Source organism: Pelodiscus sinensis, chromosome 5, assembly GCF_052426305.1.
Source record: "Pelodiscus sinensis isolate ZL-2025 chromosome 5, ASM5242630v1, whole genome shotgun sequence".
Lineage (NCBI taxonomy): Eukaryota > Metazoa > Chordata > Testudines > Trionychidae > Pelodiscus > Pelodiscus sinensis.
This window is the reverse complement of record NC_143056.1, coordinates 48,967,298-48,984,074: the sequence shown is the minus strand read 5'-3', so window position 1 is coordinate 48,984,074 and position 16,777 is coordinate 48,967,298. Positions and strand designations below refer to the sequence as shown.

Here is a 16,777-nt window from a genome sequence, read left to right as displayed (position 1 = left end):
AACATGACCCAGTGTTTATTGACTCCTGCAACATTTTATTTGCTTTATTCCACATTTTTTTAATTAACACAATATCCTGGATCATAAAATACCACCATATGAATCAGTATCTATTGATTCTGAAGTGCCAGCATTGTTGACCAGCATACAACCTGACAAGAGGAGGTTTACCCATAACTCACTCTCAAACAGACTTGCTGGTAGTACATCACAGTTGAAGTAAAAATAATTATTTGCCTGCAAATAGATACATTTCCTTTAGATGCAAGTGGTGTTTGAGCCAGCTATTTGCAAAAAAAAACAAACAAAAAAAAAAACAACCAACCAAAACAAAGCAACAAAATAAAAACAAAAAAACAAAGAAAACACATTCAGACATTTTATATTCAACAGGAATGGAATAAAAACGCTTTACAGAAATAAGGGGTTAAAAAGATCATGATCTCTTCAAACTCTACTTCTGCAGAAGTCATTTGCTCACAGGAGCAAGGGTAAAGATTGAAAGGCCCCCTTTGCTTAACAGTCCAACAAGTCAGGTACAGGTTTAAGAATACAAATAGCTCCTCTATATTACCACTATTTTGCTTTATAAACAAGTTATTTGTCCTCTCCCAGCTCTCTTACACAACCAGCAGGCCTTGTTAGGAATGATAGTTTAGTGGAGTATGCATATCTTCCAACAAGGTCTAATGTGAAATAAAGTCACAGTGGGAAAGGCCACTCATTTCTTTAAAGCCATTTTAAAATCCAGATTGTGGGTTTCATCTAAAAAGATGAGCTCTGGGAAATATTTGGGGGAAGTGCCATAGTCTCTGTTCTACAGGAAGGCAGATTAGATGAATGATCCTTTTTGGCCTTGGAATCTATGGAAGAAAAACCAAACCAAACTTTAACGTTACTTGTATTTGGTGTACAGCCGTTGTGCAGACATGAATGATGAAGGCGCACATTCACCTAAATGTGTAAACAGGCTGTTGGTGCCTTTGGAAGGACTGAAAATTAAACACACTGGAGAAATTTTAAAAAAGTCTGTTTTCACGGCCAGATGGCACATGCTGCCTAGCGGTATATATTTTAAACACTTTTCCATGAAACTGAAAAAAAGGAATTCCTTAAATCCACATCTAGAGAAGACATACATATTATCATCAGTACAGCTACTTTAAAAAAAACTTTATTCTTGTGTAGCACTTTGCAAGCACCCTCTCAAGAAAAAGTGGGAGAAACGTAGGAGATTTCAAGAATAAGGCTTCATTACATGGCTTATTAAAATTAAGATGTGAAAAGTCATAAAAGGTCCTTTCCACTGATCTCAGCTCTATGATGAGAAAAGAGGGGGAATATTTTTAATTATGTACATTGTTTTTAGGTTTAAATTTTACATATTCAGAGATGAAAGGTCAGTCTCAACCAGGTAAATCAATTCATCATTCTTCTACATAGGCCAAGAGACTATAGGCAAAAACAGAAAACATTCAGCAAACATACTTTTTTTTTTACAACAAGCACACTGCTGGTGCCACGTGCTGGCAACAGAGATAACAAAAGTACCTTTAATATCCAGACCCTTAAAATCCAGACCCTTAAAAACATTGTACACGTTACTTTGTTTTTGGCAGTTGATGTGATTCACACCAACATCACTATCTAATTGACTTACTGTACACTCAGGCTACATCTACATTGGCCCCTTTTCCGAAAGGGGCATGCTAATTTTGTACTTCGTAATAGGGAAATCCGCGGGGGATTTAAATATCCCCCGCAAGATTTAAATAAAGATGTCCGCCACTTTTTTCCGGCTTGTAGAAAAGCCCGAAAAGAGCGTCTAGACTGGCCCGATCCTCCGGAAAAAAGCCCTTTTCCGGAGGATCTCTTATTCCCACTTTGAAGAATATTATTACTTTGAAGTGGGAATAAGAGATCCTCCGGAAAAGGGCTTTTTTTCTGGAGGATCGGGCCAGTCTAGACGCTCTTTTCCGGCTTTTCTACAAACTGGAAAAAAGCGGCGGACATCTTTATTTAAATCCCGCGGGGGATATTTAAATCCCCCACGGATTTCCCTATTACGAAGTATAAAATTAGCATGCCCCTTTCGGAAAAGGGGCCAATGTAGACGTAGCCTCATTGTTTAGGGTTTCTGAAATCTGTCAGAAGCAATGCCTTTTTAGTACATTTGACCCTTCAGCTAATTAAAAAAACCTTTATATAAAACATTTAAAAATGTAGAAAGTCACCTATGCATAGAGACACTCAAACTATTAAAACATATCCCCCTGCAGCCATTGTTTCAGAGTGATCAACACTTATCCTTTTACATACATTCCACTTTCAAGGGATCACCTATTGCTTTCAGTTAAGACTATTGGCTCCTCTGGAATTAGAATTTCAAGCTGGTTATGTTTCCTCCAGGCCCATTCTGTGTAGTGGAAGAATTTTACTTTACAAAAGAAATGTATCAAATTACATGCCTTATTTGAGGGAACCTATTGTGATTTACAGGAATGACTTGCATTGAGATGAGGGAATGATGCTACACCAATCTCTCATTCAGCAGGATGCATGCCTGAAGACACACAAGTCAGGCCAAGTGGCATTAAACCACATGATCACACATTGCCATTTCTCATACCAGAAAAGCAGCTGCTTTTAGATCTTGTGTTGCTGTCTTGTCATGAGTGAGGTGGCTTGAATAATGTCAGAAGATCCTAATGTATACGCGGATAGCTCTCATATGTGCTCTCACTCGTTTTCTGGGTCAAGTACGGCGGAGTAAGGGCCAAAGAGGATAACATTAACTTGGAAGACAATAGTAGGTACTGACATACATTGACAAGCCTGGTAAAATTATATTAAAGTGGGAACGTTTATACCATGCGTGTACAATTGTTAAAACAGGAATGGCTCATTTACGTGTTCAATGTGACCATGACATTTTCCTCAGCATCAGTGAGATCTACGCAGGGCTACTAAGTGCGGGTTTGGAAGTTAAAGCTGACACATTGGAAGTTATTCATCTTAAATGAAGAAAATGTGTTTCTATTCATCTGAGCCTAATCCTCTTTTTGCATAACTAGCATCTCAAATGCAGTAGGAAAAATAATTGGAAATAACTGGGACAGCACCACTTTTTCATCCAAAGTACACATACATACAAATTAGCCAAATGTCCGAGTTTAGGATGGTCATCAAAGAGAGAGAGACATCAAGACTCTGAATTAGAGATACTTATTCATCATACATTTGTGAGGCAGCCAAACATATCTTTACCTTCTAAATTCACACTTCTATCCTAAACAGATTGCTTTATTGAGACTCGGTTACAAATTCTTGGACTTTAAAGGCTAAAGCATTTTGCATATCATCAACCTTCCCAAGTTACCAATCTTTTGGAGAAACCAGCTGCTTTAAAAAACAAACCTGAAAATGGGAAGTGAACACTGATTTTTTTTCTTTTTGATTGAAGATGAAAGTCACAGATTTGTGAACAGATGTGTAAATGCCTCCCCACCAACCCCTTCAGTCCAGGAGCTGTGAAAGGGCAAAGTAACTGAAGTGCTTGACTGTTGAAATGTGAACAAAATCCAGGCAGTTTGATGGCAACATGGAAGATTATCCTTTTAGAAAGTAGTAATTCAGGAGAATTAAGCCAAGGCTCTGTGCAGCAAAAGTGATTAGCAGCCCATCAATGTCCCCACATTAAGCATAACAGAAGATGACCCTCTACAAATACCTAGTTTAATTTCACATTTCCAATATCTCGCATCACCCATCTGCATCTGCAACAGATTTTAATTTGTAAATCTCCTTCCCATTGAGCTAAGACATTTACATAAAGTGCAAATAAGATTCATCCCCTCCTCCCCCCACTGGTGCCAATACTTGTTATCTTTATTACCACAATTACTAAAAGCCAGCTGGCTTAGCTACTTGCATTAGGCTTGGTGACATTCTTCTTTTACTAAAACCCTGGTTACTTTCTTCAGTTAAAGGCAAGTAGAAAACAAGGGATCCTTCTGCCAGATGCAGGAATGATGGGAGGCTACTATGAGTACCATCAATGTAATATGCAGGTGTTAGACAGACAATAAGTACATTCCTGTAAGAAGAACGCCCAATGGTCCGTTGGAAATGGACAAGTCATCTTTGGATCTCATTATTTGCAAAGAGTTCAGGAACAGTTGTTATAAAGTCACTGTGGCAGCAGATCACCATTCAGTCTTCATGCAGAGCTCCTTCTGTCTTCCCTGCATCTACAATGAGCAATTGAAAAACCTGTTAAGTCCTAGTAAGTAAGTGTTTTGAACATCTAATGTGATAGCAGTAATCAGGAGACTGGGGGGGGAGGGGGGGGAGTAATATCTGTATAACAACAGCCATACTGGGTACTGGGTCAGACCAATGGTCCACCTATCCTAAGATCCTGTCTCCTACAGTGTCCAGTATCAAAGGCTCATGGGGAATATATGGAACAGGACAAGAAGAATGATCTACCTTTGACTTTTCATTCTGGCAGTCAGAGATTTAGGCCTATCTACACTACAGAGTTAGGCCAACTGTGTGGTCCTGTGTGATTCTGTAGCAACTGTGACATCACAGCATGGTGCTTGCTGGATAGCTATCATGAAACAGAAGTGCTTTGAATTCTTTTCAGTGAAGATTTATGAAAAAAATCATACCAGTTAAATTCCTAAACTTTTTTTTGGCTTCTGCTCTTTCTTCAGCATCAAAATACCACACAGTCATGGCATATCTGTGAACAAAAGGCAGTAATTTATATCTTACTCCCAAGATGACAAAAAGACCTAAGAACATTGGATTTTTATTCTAATACAGAGAACTAGAATGCACAAGTTTTAGCTATTGTAACAATTGGAAGCCTATGAATGAATAACTAATTTGACTTGCATGTCTGCTTATCATCCATAAGAGAATCTCTGTAAAGACAGGTTGTGTGTGTAAAATCCAGGGGAGAATGTACACTGTACCTCATGGAGGCATAGCACAGATCTGGAAGAGGAAGGGCAGAAAATGCTTTTAAGATCCTCCCATTCTAGATGCTCCAGGTGCTGAAATAATTCCTGGTGTGACTTAACTTGGAGGTTTCTCTGACTTAAGGAAGTCTAGCCAGGTCTGGCTTGCCTAAGGCTGGAAGCATCACCCGCTATGCCTGTTAATGCTACATGAAAAAGGTCTGTTCCAAGGAACCTCACACTCCTACCCGCCATTGCTGATTTATACAGTGTCTGCCTGAAGAATTCTTTCCTCCACAGCTAAAGGGTTCACATCCCCAGTATGCTGTCATAGTAGCATACAAGAGCAAGAGCAAAGAGGGTTGAAGAAATGGAGGATTTCACCCTACATGGCTACGTCTAGAGTGCAGGCTTCTTTCAGAAGAAGCTTTTCCAGAAAAGCTCTCTCAAAAAAACTTCTGAAAGAGAGTGTCCACACTGCCAAAGCACATGGAAAAAGCAATCTGCTTTTTTGAAATATAGTGTCCATACACTGTGGACGCTAACTCACATTTAAGTTGATTACCATGGATGGATTGGCCACCAGACCACCTGTGCTTTTTCCTCTTCTTTTGAAAGAGCTCCCTCTTCCTCATCCACATGTGCCTTTTTCCAAAAGATCTCTTTTTGGAAAAAGGCTTCTTCCTCATAGAAAGAGGTTTATCAATGTTAGAAAACCCCCTCTGTTCTTTCAAATTTCTTTCAAAAGAATGCGATTGCAGTATGGACGTAAGTTAAATTTTTTCAGAAAAACTCAGCAGTGTAGACATAGCCTGTGTTATGCACATATGGCTTGATCCTGCTTTTCATTTCTGTAGGACAATTTCCATTGACTTCAGATACCCAATGTGAATGGAGTGTATTTATAATGTACCTATGCATGTGTGCATATATACAGATATAAACCCCCACATAAAAGTTACATAATTTTTCTACTATAAATGTGTTAGATTACATAGCTCAACTTTTTCCCCTTGGCCACAGGTCAGTACTGAACACCTTATTTACCTGGTTGCATAAGAAGGTTGCACTTCATGTGGGTTCCTTCGGTCTGACCAGAAAAAAAGTAACCTGTCAAAAATGGGCTCGATATCGGCTACATAGGACCTTCCTTCCGGGAATATTCGAAGAATTCCACCATGAAGCTGAAAGTAGAGTAAAGGGTTATTTTTCTCTCATACTTATACTCACATGCACATGACTGGATTCCTTCCTCCCCCTACAAAAACACACAACAAATGTGGGGTAAAAGTTTTGGGCAACACAACAGCAGCACATTATAGTGCTGGAAAGCTGTGTGTTGCATCACCTTAGTCACTTTAATTTTAGCAAACTGTTCAGATAGAGATTTTCAATCAATTTATAGGAAGTCAGCCAAGATGAATCGGCAACTGCTTTTTTGAGACTGGACTTCCCCTTTCACAGAGGCCCTGCCACAAACATATGGAAACCACTTGAGTTCGCAGTCTAATTTCTAAAGTTTCATAAGACTCACAAGAAGATTGATTGTTCATCCTTAGTGTTTTGAGATCAGACTTCCCTGTACGGCCTTCATGATGACTGTCAAATGGCATTTCAAAACCCTTGTACTGCAACCACAAATGAATTTGCTTTAGGGTCTGACAGTGGAACACTGCACCGGACACAAATATGCAGGTTTATATTTTGTATATAAAATTGTATATACAGGGGCCAGAAAGAGTAGAGTGGAGGATGTAGTGTGGTTTCTATCACTTCTATCATTCCAGTTTTGGACATCTCATGAGAGAAATCTGCACCAGTTTATGTGTATCAGTAGAAGTGCCTATGATACAGGTCTGCAATAGGTGGCCCATGCCATCCCTCCTCCTCCTCTACTATCCTCTTAGAGGACAAAGGGTATGTCTACACTACAAAGTTAATTCGAACTAATGGACGTTAGTTCAAATTAACTTTGATAGGCGCTACACTAGCGCTCCGCTAGTTCGAACTTAATTCGAACTAGCGGAGCGCTTAGTTCGAACTAGGTAAACCTCATTCTACGAGGACTAAGTCTAGTTCAAACTTACTAGTTCGAATTAAGGGGTGTGTAGCACCTTAATTCGAACTAGTGGGAGACTAGCCCTCCCCAGCTTTCCCTGGTGGCCACTCTGGCCAACACCAGGGAAACTCGTATGCCCCCCTCCCGGCCCCGGATCCCTTAAAGGGGCACAGGCTGGCTACGGTGCCCGTGCCAGGTGCAAGCCTGCCAGCACCCAGCTAGCAGACCCTGCACCTGGCACGGCTCGAGCCAGCCACCAGATGCCCCCCAGCCCTCCCCCTCTTCCCGGGACCAGGCTGGCGGCTCCCAGGAGCTTGCCCGGGACCGCAAGAGGCGGGCACCCGCCTGGGCTAGTGTGGACATCGTGGACGTTGTCCACGACCTCCGCACTAGGCACAGGAAAGCGGCCATCTAGGGCAGGAGAGCTGCCAGCCTGGCCACCCAGGAGCAGGTGTGCATGAAAATCAAGGTGGTCCACTGAGACCCCCGACCCTGAGCTTACAATGGCCGTACTGGGTCAGACCAAAGGTCCATCTAGCCCAGTAGCCTGTCTGCCGACAGCGGCCAACCCTAGGGACCCTGGAGGGGATGGACCGAAGACAGTGACCAAGCCATTTCTCTCGTGCCATCCCTCTCCAGCCTTCCACAAACTTTGGGCAGGGACACCACTCCTACCCCCTGGCTAATACCACTCCATGGACCCAACCTCCATCACTTTATCTCACTTCTCTTTAAACTCTGTTCTAGTTGTAGCCTTCACAGCCTCCTGCAGCAAGGAGTTCCACAGGTTGACTCTTTGCTTTGTGAAGAACAACTTTCTGTTACTAGTTTGAAGCCTGCTACCCATTCCTTTCCTTTGGTGTCCTCTAGTCCTTCTATTATGGGAACTAATGAAGAACTTTTCTGTATGCACCCTCTCCACCCCACTCATGCTTTTATAGACCTCTATCCTATCCCCCCTCAGTCTCCTCTTTTCTAAACGGAGAAGTCCCAGTCTCTTTAGCCTCTCTTCATATGGGACCTGTTCCAAACCTCTGATCATTTTAGTTGCCCTCCCCTCTCCCACCCTCTCTCTTCCCCTCTCCCACCTCCTTTTCCCAGTCTTCCCCAGTTTTGTTCAATCAAGAGAGATTCTATTTTTGAACACAATTGTCCTTTATTTTGTACATCAGGAAGGGGGGCTAGGGAGGGGTAAGTGGAAGGAGGTGAGGGAGGAATGGGGTACGAGCCCCCGATGGGGAGGACTGGGCTGGCTCTGTGGGCTTCTCGGGGTGGAAGCTCTCCTGCAGCCCACCAATTGCCCCCTCTCCCCAGATGGCAGCCTGCGGCAAGTGCAGCCAGCCTGATGGCCAAGTGCTGTGATGTGCCCAGTGTGGGTACTCTGGGCACTCCAAGCCAGGACTGCTTTGCAAGCGGGGCACCCCTGAGAACTGTCTGTCCGGAGTGTGGGGGTCGGGTCCCTTTAAACACAGCCCTCGGCTAGCCTGAGGCAGCAGCTCCACGCTCTAAGTCCTCATCTGATGCCCTGCCAGCACTGCTTCCGGCCATCCTTAACCCCGGTTCAGGGTCCACTTAATGTGGATATGCTAGTTCGAATTAGCAAAACGCTAATTCGAACTAGTTTTTTAGTCTGGATCCGTTAATTCGAAGTAAGCTAATTCGAACTAACTAACTAATTAGCTAAGTTAGTTCGAATTAGGGCTGTAGTGTAGACATACCCTAAGAGAAGTGCAACAGGCTGACTATATAGTCATATTTTTCCACTTTAATATGTGGGGGTATTATTCATAGGGTTGCCAGATGATTTCAGAGAAAATACCGAACAAAAAACAAACAAACCAACCAACCCCCCCCAAAAAACAAAAAAACAAACCACCATGGCCCCTTTAAAAACCACATGGTGAGGCTTTTTGGCCCTAACAGGAGGCCAGCGGCCACCCGCCATCTTGCCTCCCTGTGCCATGCCATGCCGTGCCAAACAGCTCCCCTGTGGAACCTGGTAAGCTCTAGGGTTGCCAAGCTGCCTCCATATTGAGCCAGACAGCCCAGAATTTCCGTCTCCTGGCAGAGGGGGGGAGGGAGGGAAAAATCAGAAAGTACCGGACATTTTAGGTGTCTGGTATTGTCTGAATTTTTTTTTTACCATACAGGAGGCGAAAATACCAGACTGTCTGGTTCAATACCAGACTGTCTGGTTCAATACCGGACACTCGACAACCCTAATTATTCATAACATGCTGTGGATTAAGGATTTTTCTATAATACTTATAAATAATATATTACATGCCACTCAAAAATCCTGTAATATAAATCACTTCTTGGAAGTTAGTGGAAGAAGCAAGTTGTAAATATGTAGCTGCTTTACATGACCAATGCATGTTAAGAAGAAGGTGATCTTAGCATTCTGTGACCAGTAAATAACCTGGGAATTGATGTGAAAGCATTCTAACAATGTAAGTCTGAAGAAACAGTTTCTGATTTTACACGCCTTATCTTCTTTATTATTTAAGGTCAGATAAATCCCCCGACTCTTGGTTGAAATAATTGCCTTGCAGTGTTACAGTGTGCGCTGTATCAGAAATGAGAGACAGCTCACCTTGATCAGAAAACAAAGTCTTGGGATGTGGCCAGAGAGGCAGGAAAACTATACTTGATTTCCCTTATGAAGTGATTCCCTGCATAAGGCAGAGCAGCATTGGGGCTCAATCCTCAACATCCATTCAATGTGTCCCCTTTATTGAAAATGGTAAGAAGTGCTCATGAAGAGCATTTATACCAGTTCTACTTTGGCCAGGGGTATTGAGGAGGAGAGATAATCCCTGAACCAGGGTATTCCCATAATGTCTTTATACCCATTTTATAGCAGTCTCTTATGTTTCCAGAGAAGCATAGAACAGCCTTTGTTTAACCAGGAATCAGTTACAATACTACCCAGGTCTTTAAATTAAGATGGAGAGAAATCAAACATTTCTGACAAGAAATTTTCTAGCAAAATCAGGAAAGATCACAGACTCCACATTTCTAATATCCCTAAGGTGAAAAAGACAGCATAAATTAATATCTTTCATGCCCTCTTCATGAATAATAAGCCACAAAAAAAAAGAACACAGATCCAATTTTTATAAATCCTTTGAACGTCAACTTAAAAAGGGACAGACCCCAAAATTAACCCGCCATTTTTGTTAAGACTGCTCCCAGGTTCCACTTAGTCATGAGTGGATGTGGTTTCTTTCTAAATGTGTCATTACTCTTTATTCTAAACAAAACTGAAATGCCAGCAGCCCAGCATGAGTTATTCTACAGCAGCAGTTCCCAACCTTTTCCAGATGGGGACCCATTTTGACAATTCAGGAAGACTTGGTGACCCAAGGCAATTCAAAAACAGGGGGGAGGACAGGGCACAGAGCCAACTGGGGAGACACTTGGCAATCTTTTTGAAATGTAATTGCGACCCATATATTTGGGTCCTGACACACAGGTTGGGAAACCCTGTTCTACAGCAACAAATTGGAAGAAGGGAAGCGGAGGAAGGGGACGTGGAAGAAAAAAAAAACCTATTAAGGAAACAGATATCAGTTTCAATCTTCTAAAGGGGTTGCTATAAACAGCAAGAAAAACCAAAATGTAACTGAAAAGTGCAGTCTTTATTTAACCAGCTGTTCAAAAGTTCACGAAAATGTGCAATACAAACAAACAACTGATAGCAACAAACTGTTTCTGGGCCAGCCTTCCCTTGTCTAGGAATATGGGGCTATTTGTGGCCCCTTTGGCTCACATACCTTTGAGTCCCAGTCCTTATTCAGGTAATAAATACAGGTGATGCACCGTCCATCGCCATTTGGATTGTCTACGTGACGCACATACCCAGTTCCGTTCCCAGGGTAGCAAGCTACCATTGCCTAAATCAAAAAGAAATATCCATCAGCTAGATTCTCCAAGACCCTCCCTTTGTCTCTAAACTTTTCTGAACAGGTGATTTGACTCTAAATTCCAAATGAATCAGTGTATCAATCCAAAGAGTCCAGTGGATACTATGAATAGAACCAGTCACATAAGTTCCTTTTCCCATATGATCCTGCCTCTGGACAATTCCACGTATGTAATGCGTTTCGTGTATAAGAGTAAATACACTGGAGAGGAAAATAATTTATTGTGAGTAATTTGCTGAAACAGAGGGACCAAATTACTATCATATAAAAGCTAAGTAACTTTCAACAACAGCTTGTTACTCTCTCTTGAGCAACAAGCTGTTGTTGAGCATCTCAATAAAGGTTTGCTGGGATTTCTAAGGCTACATGGTCACCGTTAGTCTGAAATTTGGTCACAGTGAAAGCAAACAGCAATCTTAATATGCTGAAGTTTTGTCCCACGCCCACATCCTCCACTCTTCGCTCCAAGTTTCCTGCACGCATACTTCATGTCCAAAAAACACCAAATGCAATTACAATTTCAGGTTCCCCAGAAGTAAAGTGTGCAGAGATATGCAAATCTTTTGAGCTATGCTTGAACCAGGCTATACGTGTTTGCTGTCACAGTCCCCAGTCTGTGGGCCACAAAAGCAACCAAAACTTTTCAGAATCACAGTTTTTTCTTTGATCATCCTCAAACATGCTGATGTGTCTAAGTCATGGTTCCTTTAATTTCGCATTTAATGGTGAGACAAATCAACAGAAACCCAAACATGAATCATTTTGAACCACAAGACAGAACTAAAGAGGACTAGGGGGAGTATGCATAGTGCACTTGGAAGGGGGAAAAAAAAAAAAAAAGATCTTTGCAGCACGTACACATTTAACATGACTTCATCCCAATAGGCACGGGACTGGATACTCAAGCCCCTCCTCTGCTGTCCTGGCTCCTGCCCTTCTCACTCCCTTCAGCCCTTTGCGGACCTGTCCCCACTCCTCTGCACCAGCCCTTCTCTTCCCCCTGTGTCTGTCCATTCCTCCTCTAGCCCCACTCTAATCATCTGTAGCTACCCCTCTCCATCCCCTCTCCTAACACCTCCCTCTACCCACCTGCCCTGCCTCTCTCCTCTGATGCCCGTCCTTTCCCTCCATGTGTCTGCCCTTCTGCTTCACCCCCACAATCCCCTAGCATCTGCACCTTCCCTTACCCCGGCACCTTCCTAGTGCCTCCTCCTCCTCTCACTGTCCCTGCCCTCCTTGCCTTCTTGCTCCCTGGTGCCCGCCCCTTCAACATCCTTTGCCCCAGTTCTGCTCACTAGGGTTGCCAGATACTTTCGCAAAAAATACAAAACATGGCGGGGAAAAAAATTGGTGAGGAAAAAAAAAAAAGTTGAGCAGAAAAACCACAAAACAAAAACAAAACTGCACCAAAAAACAAACGAACAGTCACTGCGCCTTTTAATCCCCACGCTCCTCCCAGACACAGCAGGGGAAGAATGTCCCAAGCAGTCTTCCATCCAAGAAAAAAAGAAAATACCAGACATTTTACACGTCCAGCGCAAGCCGCTCCCAGGACAGGACCGCATGCCCGGACTGGTGCAGAGGTCGCTCGCAGTGCTGTTTTTAGTACTGAAGTACCGGTCCCCATGGGTGGCCCTGGCTTGAGCTGGAGTCAAGCGGCAGCCGCACAAGGCCCATTCAGATGAAACTGCCCCGTCTGGAACGTACTTCGTGCAGCTGCCACTTGACTCCAGCTCAAGCCGGGGCCGCCCGCAGGGACCCAGAATGACTTATTAGGCCACAAGAGCTCACTTTTTTTCACTAAGGGAACATCCACACTGTGGGCTAAAGTCAAGTTAAGATATTTAACAAAAAATACCGAACACCCCCCACCCCAAAAACGGGAAAAAATTCTGTTGAGGAAAAAAGGGGGGGGGGAGAGACCAAAGTTATTAAGCAAAAGTTGCACCATTCCCTCCAGTTTCGGGACACACACTAACCCCCAATGCACCCACTCTTGCCCCTGAGCCAGGCCCCCAGTTCTCCCATCCCAATGCACTAACCTCTCCCCCAGAGCCAGGCCCCCCTAGTATCCCCACATTGCAATGCACTCACCCCTGCCTTAGAGCCAGACCCTCTAGATGCCCCATCCCAGAGCACTCACCCCTCCCCCTGAGCCAGGCATCCCCAGCGCTGGGAGCACCCTGCTCCAATCAAATCTCTCTCCCTCCTCCCCCCCTAAAGAGCCAGGCAAATTAATCTTACTTTTAAAGTGGCTGCTCCTCCCGCCCGGCCGCCTTGGCTCACAATTGTGTAGAGCAATGGTCTCCAACCTTTTTACACTCAAGATCACTTTTTAAATCTCAGAACAAGCGAACATCTACTGCCCCACCCCTCCCCCCAAGACCCCATTCCTTCCTTGAAGCCCTGCCCTCTCTATTCTCTTCCTCTCCATCACTTGCTATTCCCAACCCTCATACAGTCTACACTGCCACTCCCCCCCCCCCCCAATTCTTCTGTAGGAAGAGGTTTTTCCAACATTTAGCCTGCCTAGACTAATTTTCTGACAACTGGACCAATTGTCAGAAAAAAAAAACCCCTTCTTTTGGCAGCCCCCTTATTCCTGCAGACTAGCCCCATCCTCACTAGGTTGAGACAGGATGTGTGGGCTCTGGGGTGGGAATGAGGGATTTGGGTGTGGGAAGGGGTGAGAAGTGCAAACTCTGGGAGGAAATCTGGATGCAGGAGGAGGTGGAGAAAGGGATGCTGGCTCGGGGAGGGGTCTCCAGGCTAGGGAGTATTGGGGTCAGATGGAGGGTTGGGCTACTAAGCTAGCCACAGGCTTATGGATGTGAGGGTGCAGGAATTTGGGTTGGAGTATGTGAGGGGCTCAGGGCAGGGGGTTTCAGTGTAGGATAGGCTCAGATCTAGGGTCCGGGGGTGCAGGAGTGTTATAATGCTGTAGCCAGATGGGGGTTTGGCCCCAATTGGGGGTTTGTTGGCGAAGATTCATTTTTAAATAAAAGACTATATCAAACACGAAAAGCTTCTGCATTGTCTTTATTTATGAGAAGGGCAGGGAACCTTTTTGAGTCAGGGGTCACTGTCCCACAGAAAAGTCAGTTGGGGCCACACAAGGGAGATGCAAAAAAAAAAACCAAAAAACAAAAACAAACCAAAAAACCCCACAATACAACCTCCTTCAAAAAACCCCAAGCCTCACTAATGTGGCCCTAACTGTGCTGGTGAGAGCAGGGGACATGGTATTGGCGAAGGGTGTTAGTGGGTGCAGGGGCAGGGGACAGGGTGGCAGTGGGGGCAAGGGACAGGGTTCTGGGGTGGCAGGAAGCAGGGTTCTGCAGCAGGGGGCAGGGTGCCAGTGGGGGAGAGGGACAAGGTTCTATAGCAGGGGATAGGGTGCCAGTGGGAGCAGGGAGTCCCCTGCACCCACCTTCTCCCAAGACTCCTCCCCCCTCAGAGCAGGGAAGCCCCAGTGGGTGCCTCCTCTGGGGCCGACTCCCCCCTCCTGAAGAGAAGGGTGCACCTGGGCTGAACATCCGCTGCCCAGGCAGCCCTCCTCTCTGCTCCAGCACCAGCTGGAGTGAGGCACAGTTTCCCAGGGCTGAGCGTGGTGCAGCTGGGCTGGAGCAAAGAGCAGCGGCTGCCCAGCCAGCTGGCCATGGTGTTCAGCCCAGATGTACCACGCTTTATCTGGGCTGGAGCAGAGGAGAAGCTGCCTGATCAGCTGGAGCCCCCTCCTACTCCCCTTCGCTATGATGCTGCCATGATCCTCACTCCCCTGCCCCCACCAGATGCGGCAGGGGAAAATTGTCCCCGCCGGGCTTCCGTCCGAGAGAAACAGGAAATACCGGACATTTCACATGTCTGGTATTTCCTGTGCTTTTTTTAAACCGGACGGAGCCCACAAATACTGGACTGTCTGGGTGAATACCGGACACCTGGCAACCCTCTAAACAACTTCAGCTATGTTAACTGCATGGCTGAAATCAAAGTAGCTTAACTCTGAAAGTCGAGTTGTCTACACAGCAGGAAGTCAAAGGGAGAACACTCTCCTTCAACTTCCCTTAATCCTCATAAATGAGAGTTACAGAAGTCAAGAGTCAGAAGCCCGTTATTTCAAAATTATTTCAAAGTAACAGGTTTGCTGTATGGACAGGGCTCGACAAATAGTGTAATCTACTTGCCCATGGTGAGGGGATTTCAGTTCTGGGGATTTCAACTGTCAGCTGCTGTGTTGGTGCACCCTTAAGCTATGTCTACACTGCAGGCTTCTTTCTAAATAAGAGAATGCATGTCCATACACAGGGCTCGCCGAGCGGTAGCGAGCCCTGCTCTCCAGCCACGCGCTTCTGCGCTCTGCGCATGGACATGCATTCTCTTATTTAGAAAGAAGCCTGCAGTGTAGACATAGCTTAAGGGTGCACCAACACAGCAGCTGAGAGTTGAAATCCCCAGAACTGACAGACATATGTGCGCTAGCTTTGTTCAAACTAGTGCCCCAGAATAGCAGTGTCCCCATAACGGCATGAACATACCAGGATCTCAGAGTTGTACTTGAGCAGATAACCAGAGCTACTGCATGTGCTGCCACGGCCACACACTCGGTTTAGTGTGCTGACATTCAAAGCTAGCAGGGGTAGGGAACTTTTAATGGGTTGTGGGGCCACTGCCCCACACAGACCAATCAGTCTGGCGCCACACGCTAGCGAGAAGCAAAACAAAACTCAAAAAACCAACACTAACCACAAACACTCACATTGATGTGGCCCCAGACTGAGAAGGAGCATCATGGGGGAGCCCTGAGCCTTGGGGGCCGGATCCAGACAAGCTGGGGGCTATCTTCCTAAGCTGATAACTACACTTTCCAGGTGATGTGTAGACACAACATAAGGCCCAAAATCTTAAAGGTGCTTAGGGGTTGATTTGGGCCCCATGGTACCCTGCCAACTAGTAGAATCCTCAGCCCACAGCTAGCCACCCAGACTCCTTGTACCAGGGCTACTCAACTTTGGAAGCCCCGGGGGCCATAATGGTAGTCTCAGCATGTGGCGAGGGCTGCAACTTAAGTGAGGTTTCATATATATGCAAATAGCTACTTTCATACTGGCAGGCATGAATATGAAGATTAAGGCAAACTACACAACACACAGGCCCCATTTAAGTCAGTTCTGCTGATATTAATAAAATGCAATATTTACCCAATTTCCACCCATATGGCAGCACTTTTAATGAGCAATGAAAGTCCAGGAATTTAACTACAAAACACACATCAGCAGAAGACCATTATATTGACAATTTTTTTTTTGTTTTGTTTTGGCTCCCATCCACAGGCGGCAGGTTGGCCCGCGTAAACCCAAACCACATTGCAGGCCGCATGTTGAGTAGCCCTGTCCTATATGGTGCATGGGGAGATTCAATTGCCTAAGGCAGGGATCTTCAAAATCCAGCAGGCTGAGCAAGGAGCTGCCTAAGCTAACCAGAAATGAAATGTCAGAGAAGGACTTGAAAAAAAGAGGGGCTTAGGCCCTTAACTGGCTGACCTGGTGTATCAGGCTGAAGGGCTAGAGATGGGTGCCTATTCAGGATCCTCAGTCCCAAACCCTCTCCAGAAGTTACACACCTAAGCAAGGTCAGCCCATGCCCTAAGCAGCCAGAACCTTGTTGAATTCAGCAAGTGGAGGTGTAAATCTACAGCACACCAGCACGCCATGCACTTGGGGCCAGTCACAAAAGGTGACATTACAGGGCCCCAAAGGGGTTCAGAAAGGCCTCACTCAGTTGCCTCAACACTCTTGGCACCTAAGTGTCTACAGTAAAAA

At 45.0% G+C, this 16,777-nt stretch overlaps 1 protein-coding gene across 4 annotated transcripts in view; it reads right to left on the bottom strand.

Annotated features, from left to right (window-relative positions):
• Nucleotides 1–1,990: 1,990 nt before the first annotated feature.
• The window catches only part of EGLN3 (egl-9 family hypoxia inducible factor 3), a 42,332-nt gene continuing 27,545 nt past the window's right edge, over nt 1,991–16,777 (bottom strand). For 2 of the 4 annotated variants that reach the window (XM_006117668.4, XM_075926947.2), the window contains exons 2-5: nt 10,809–10,928; nt 6,018–6,154; nt 4,677–4,750; nt 1,991–4,250 (exon numbers count right to left, since the gene is read on the bottom strand). In XM_006117668.4, the coding sequence (XP_006117730.3) occupies nt 4,213–4,250; nt 4,677–4,750; nt 6,018–6,154; nt 10,809–10,928 (369 nt within the window). In that variant the 3' untranslated portion in view covers nt 1,991–4,212. The remainder of the gene's footprint in view (nt 4,251–4,676; nt 4,751–6,017; nt 6,155–10,808; nt 10,929–16,777) is intronic. The other 2 variants (XM_075926946.2, XM_075926948.2) reach the window with 2 other exon arrangements.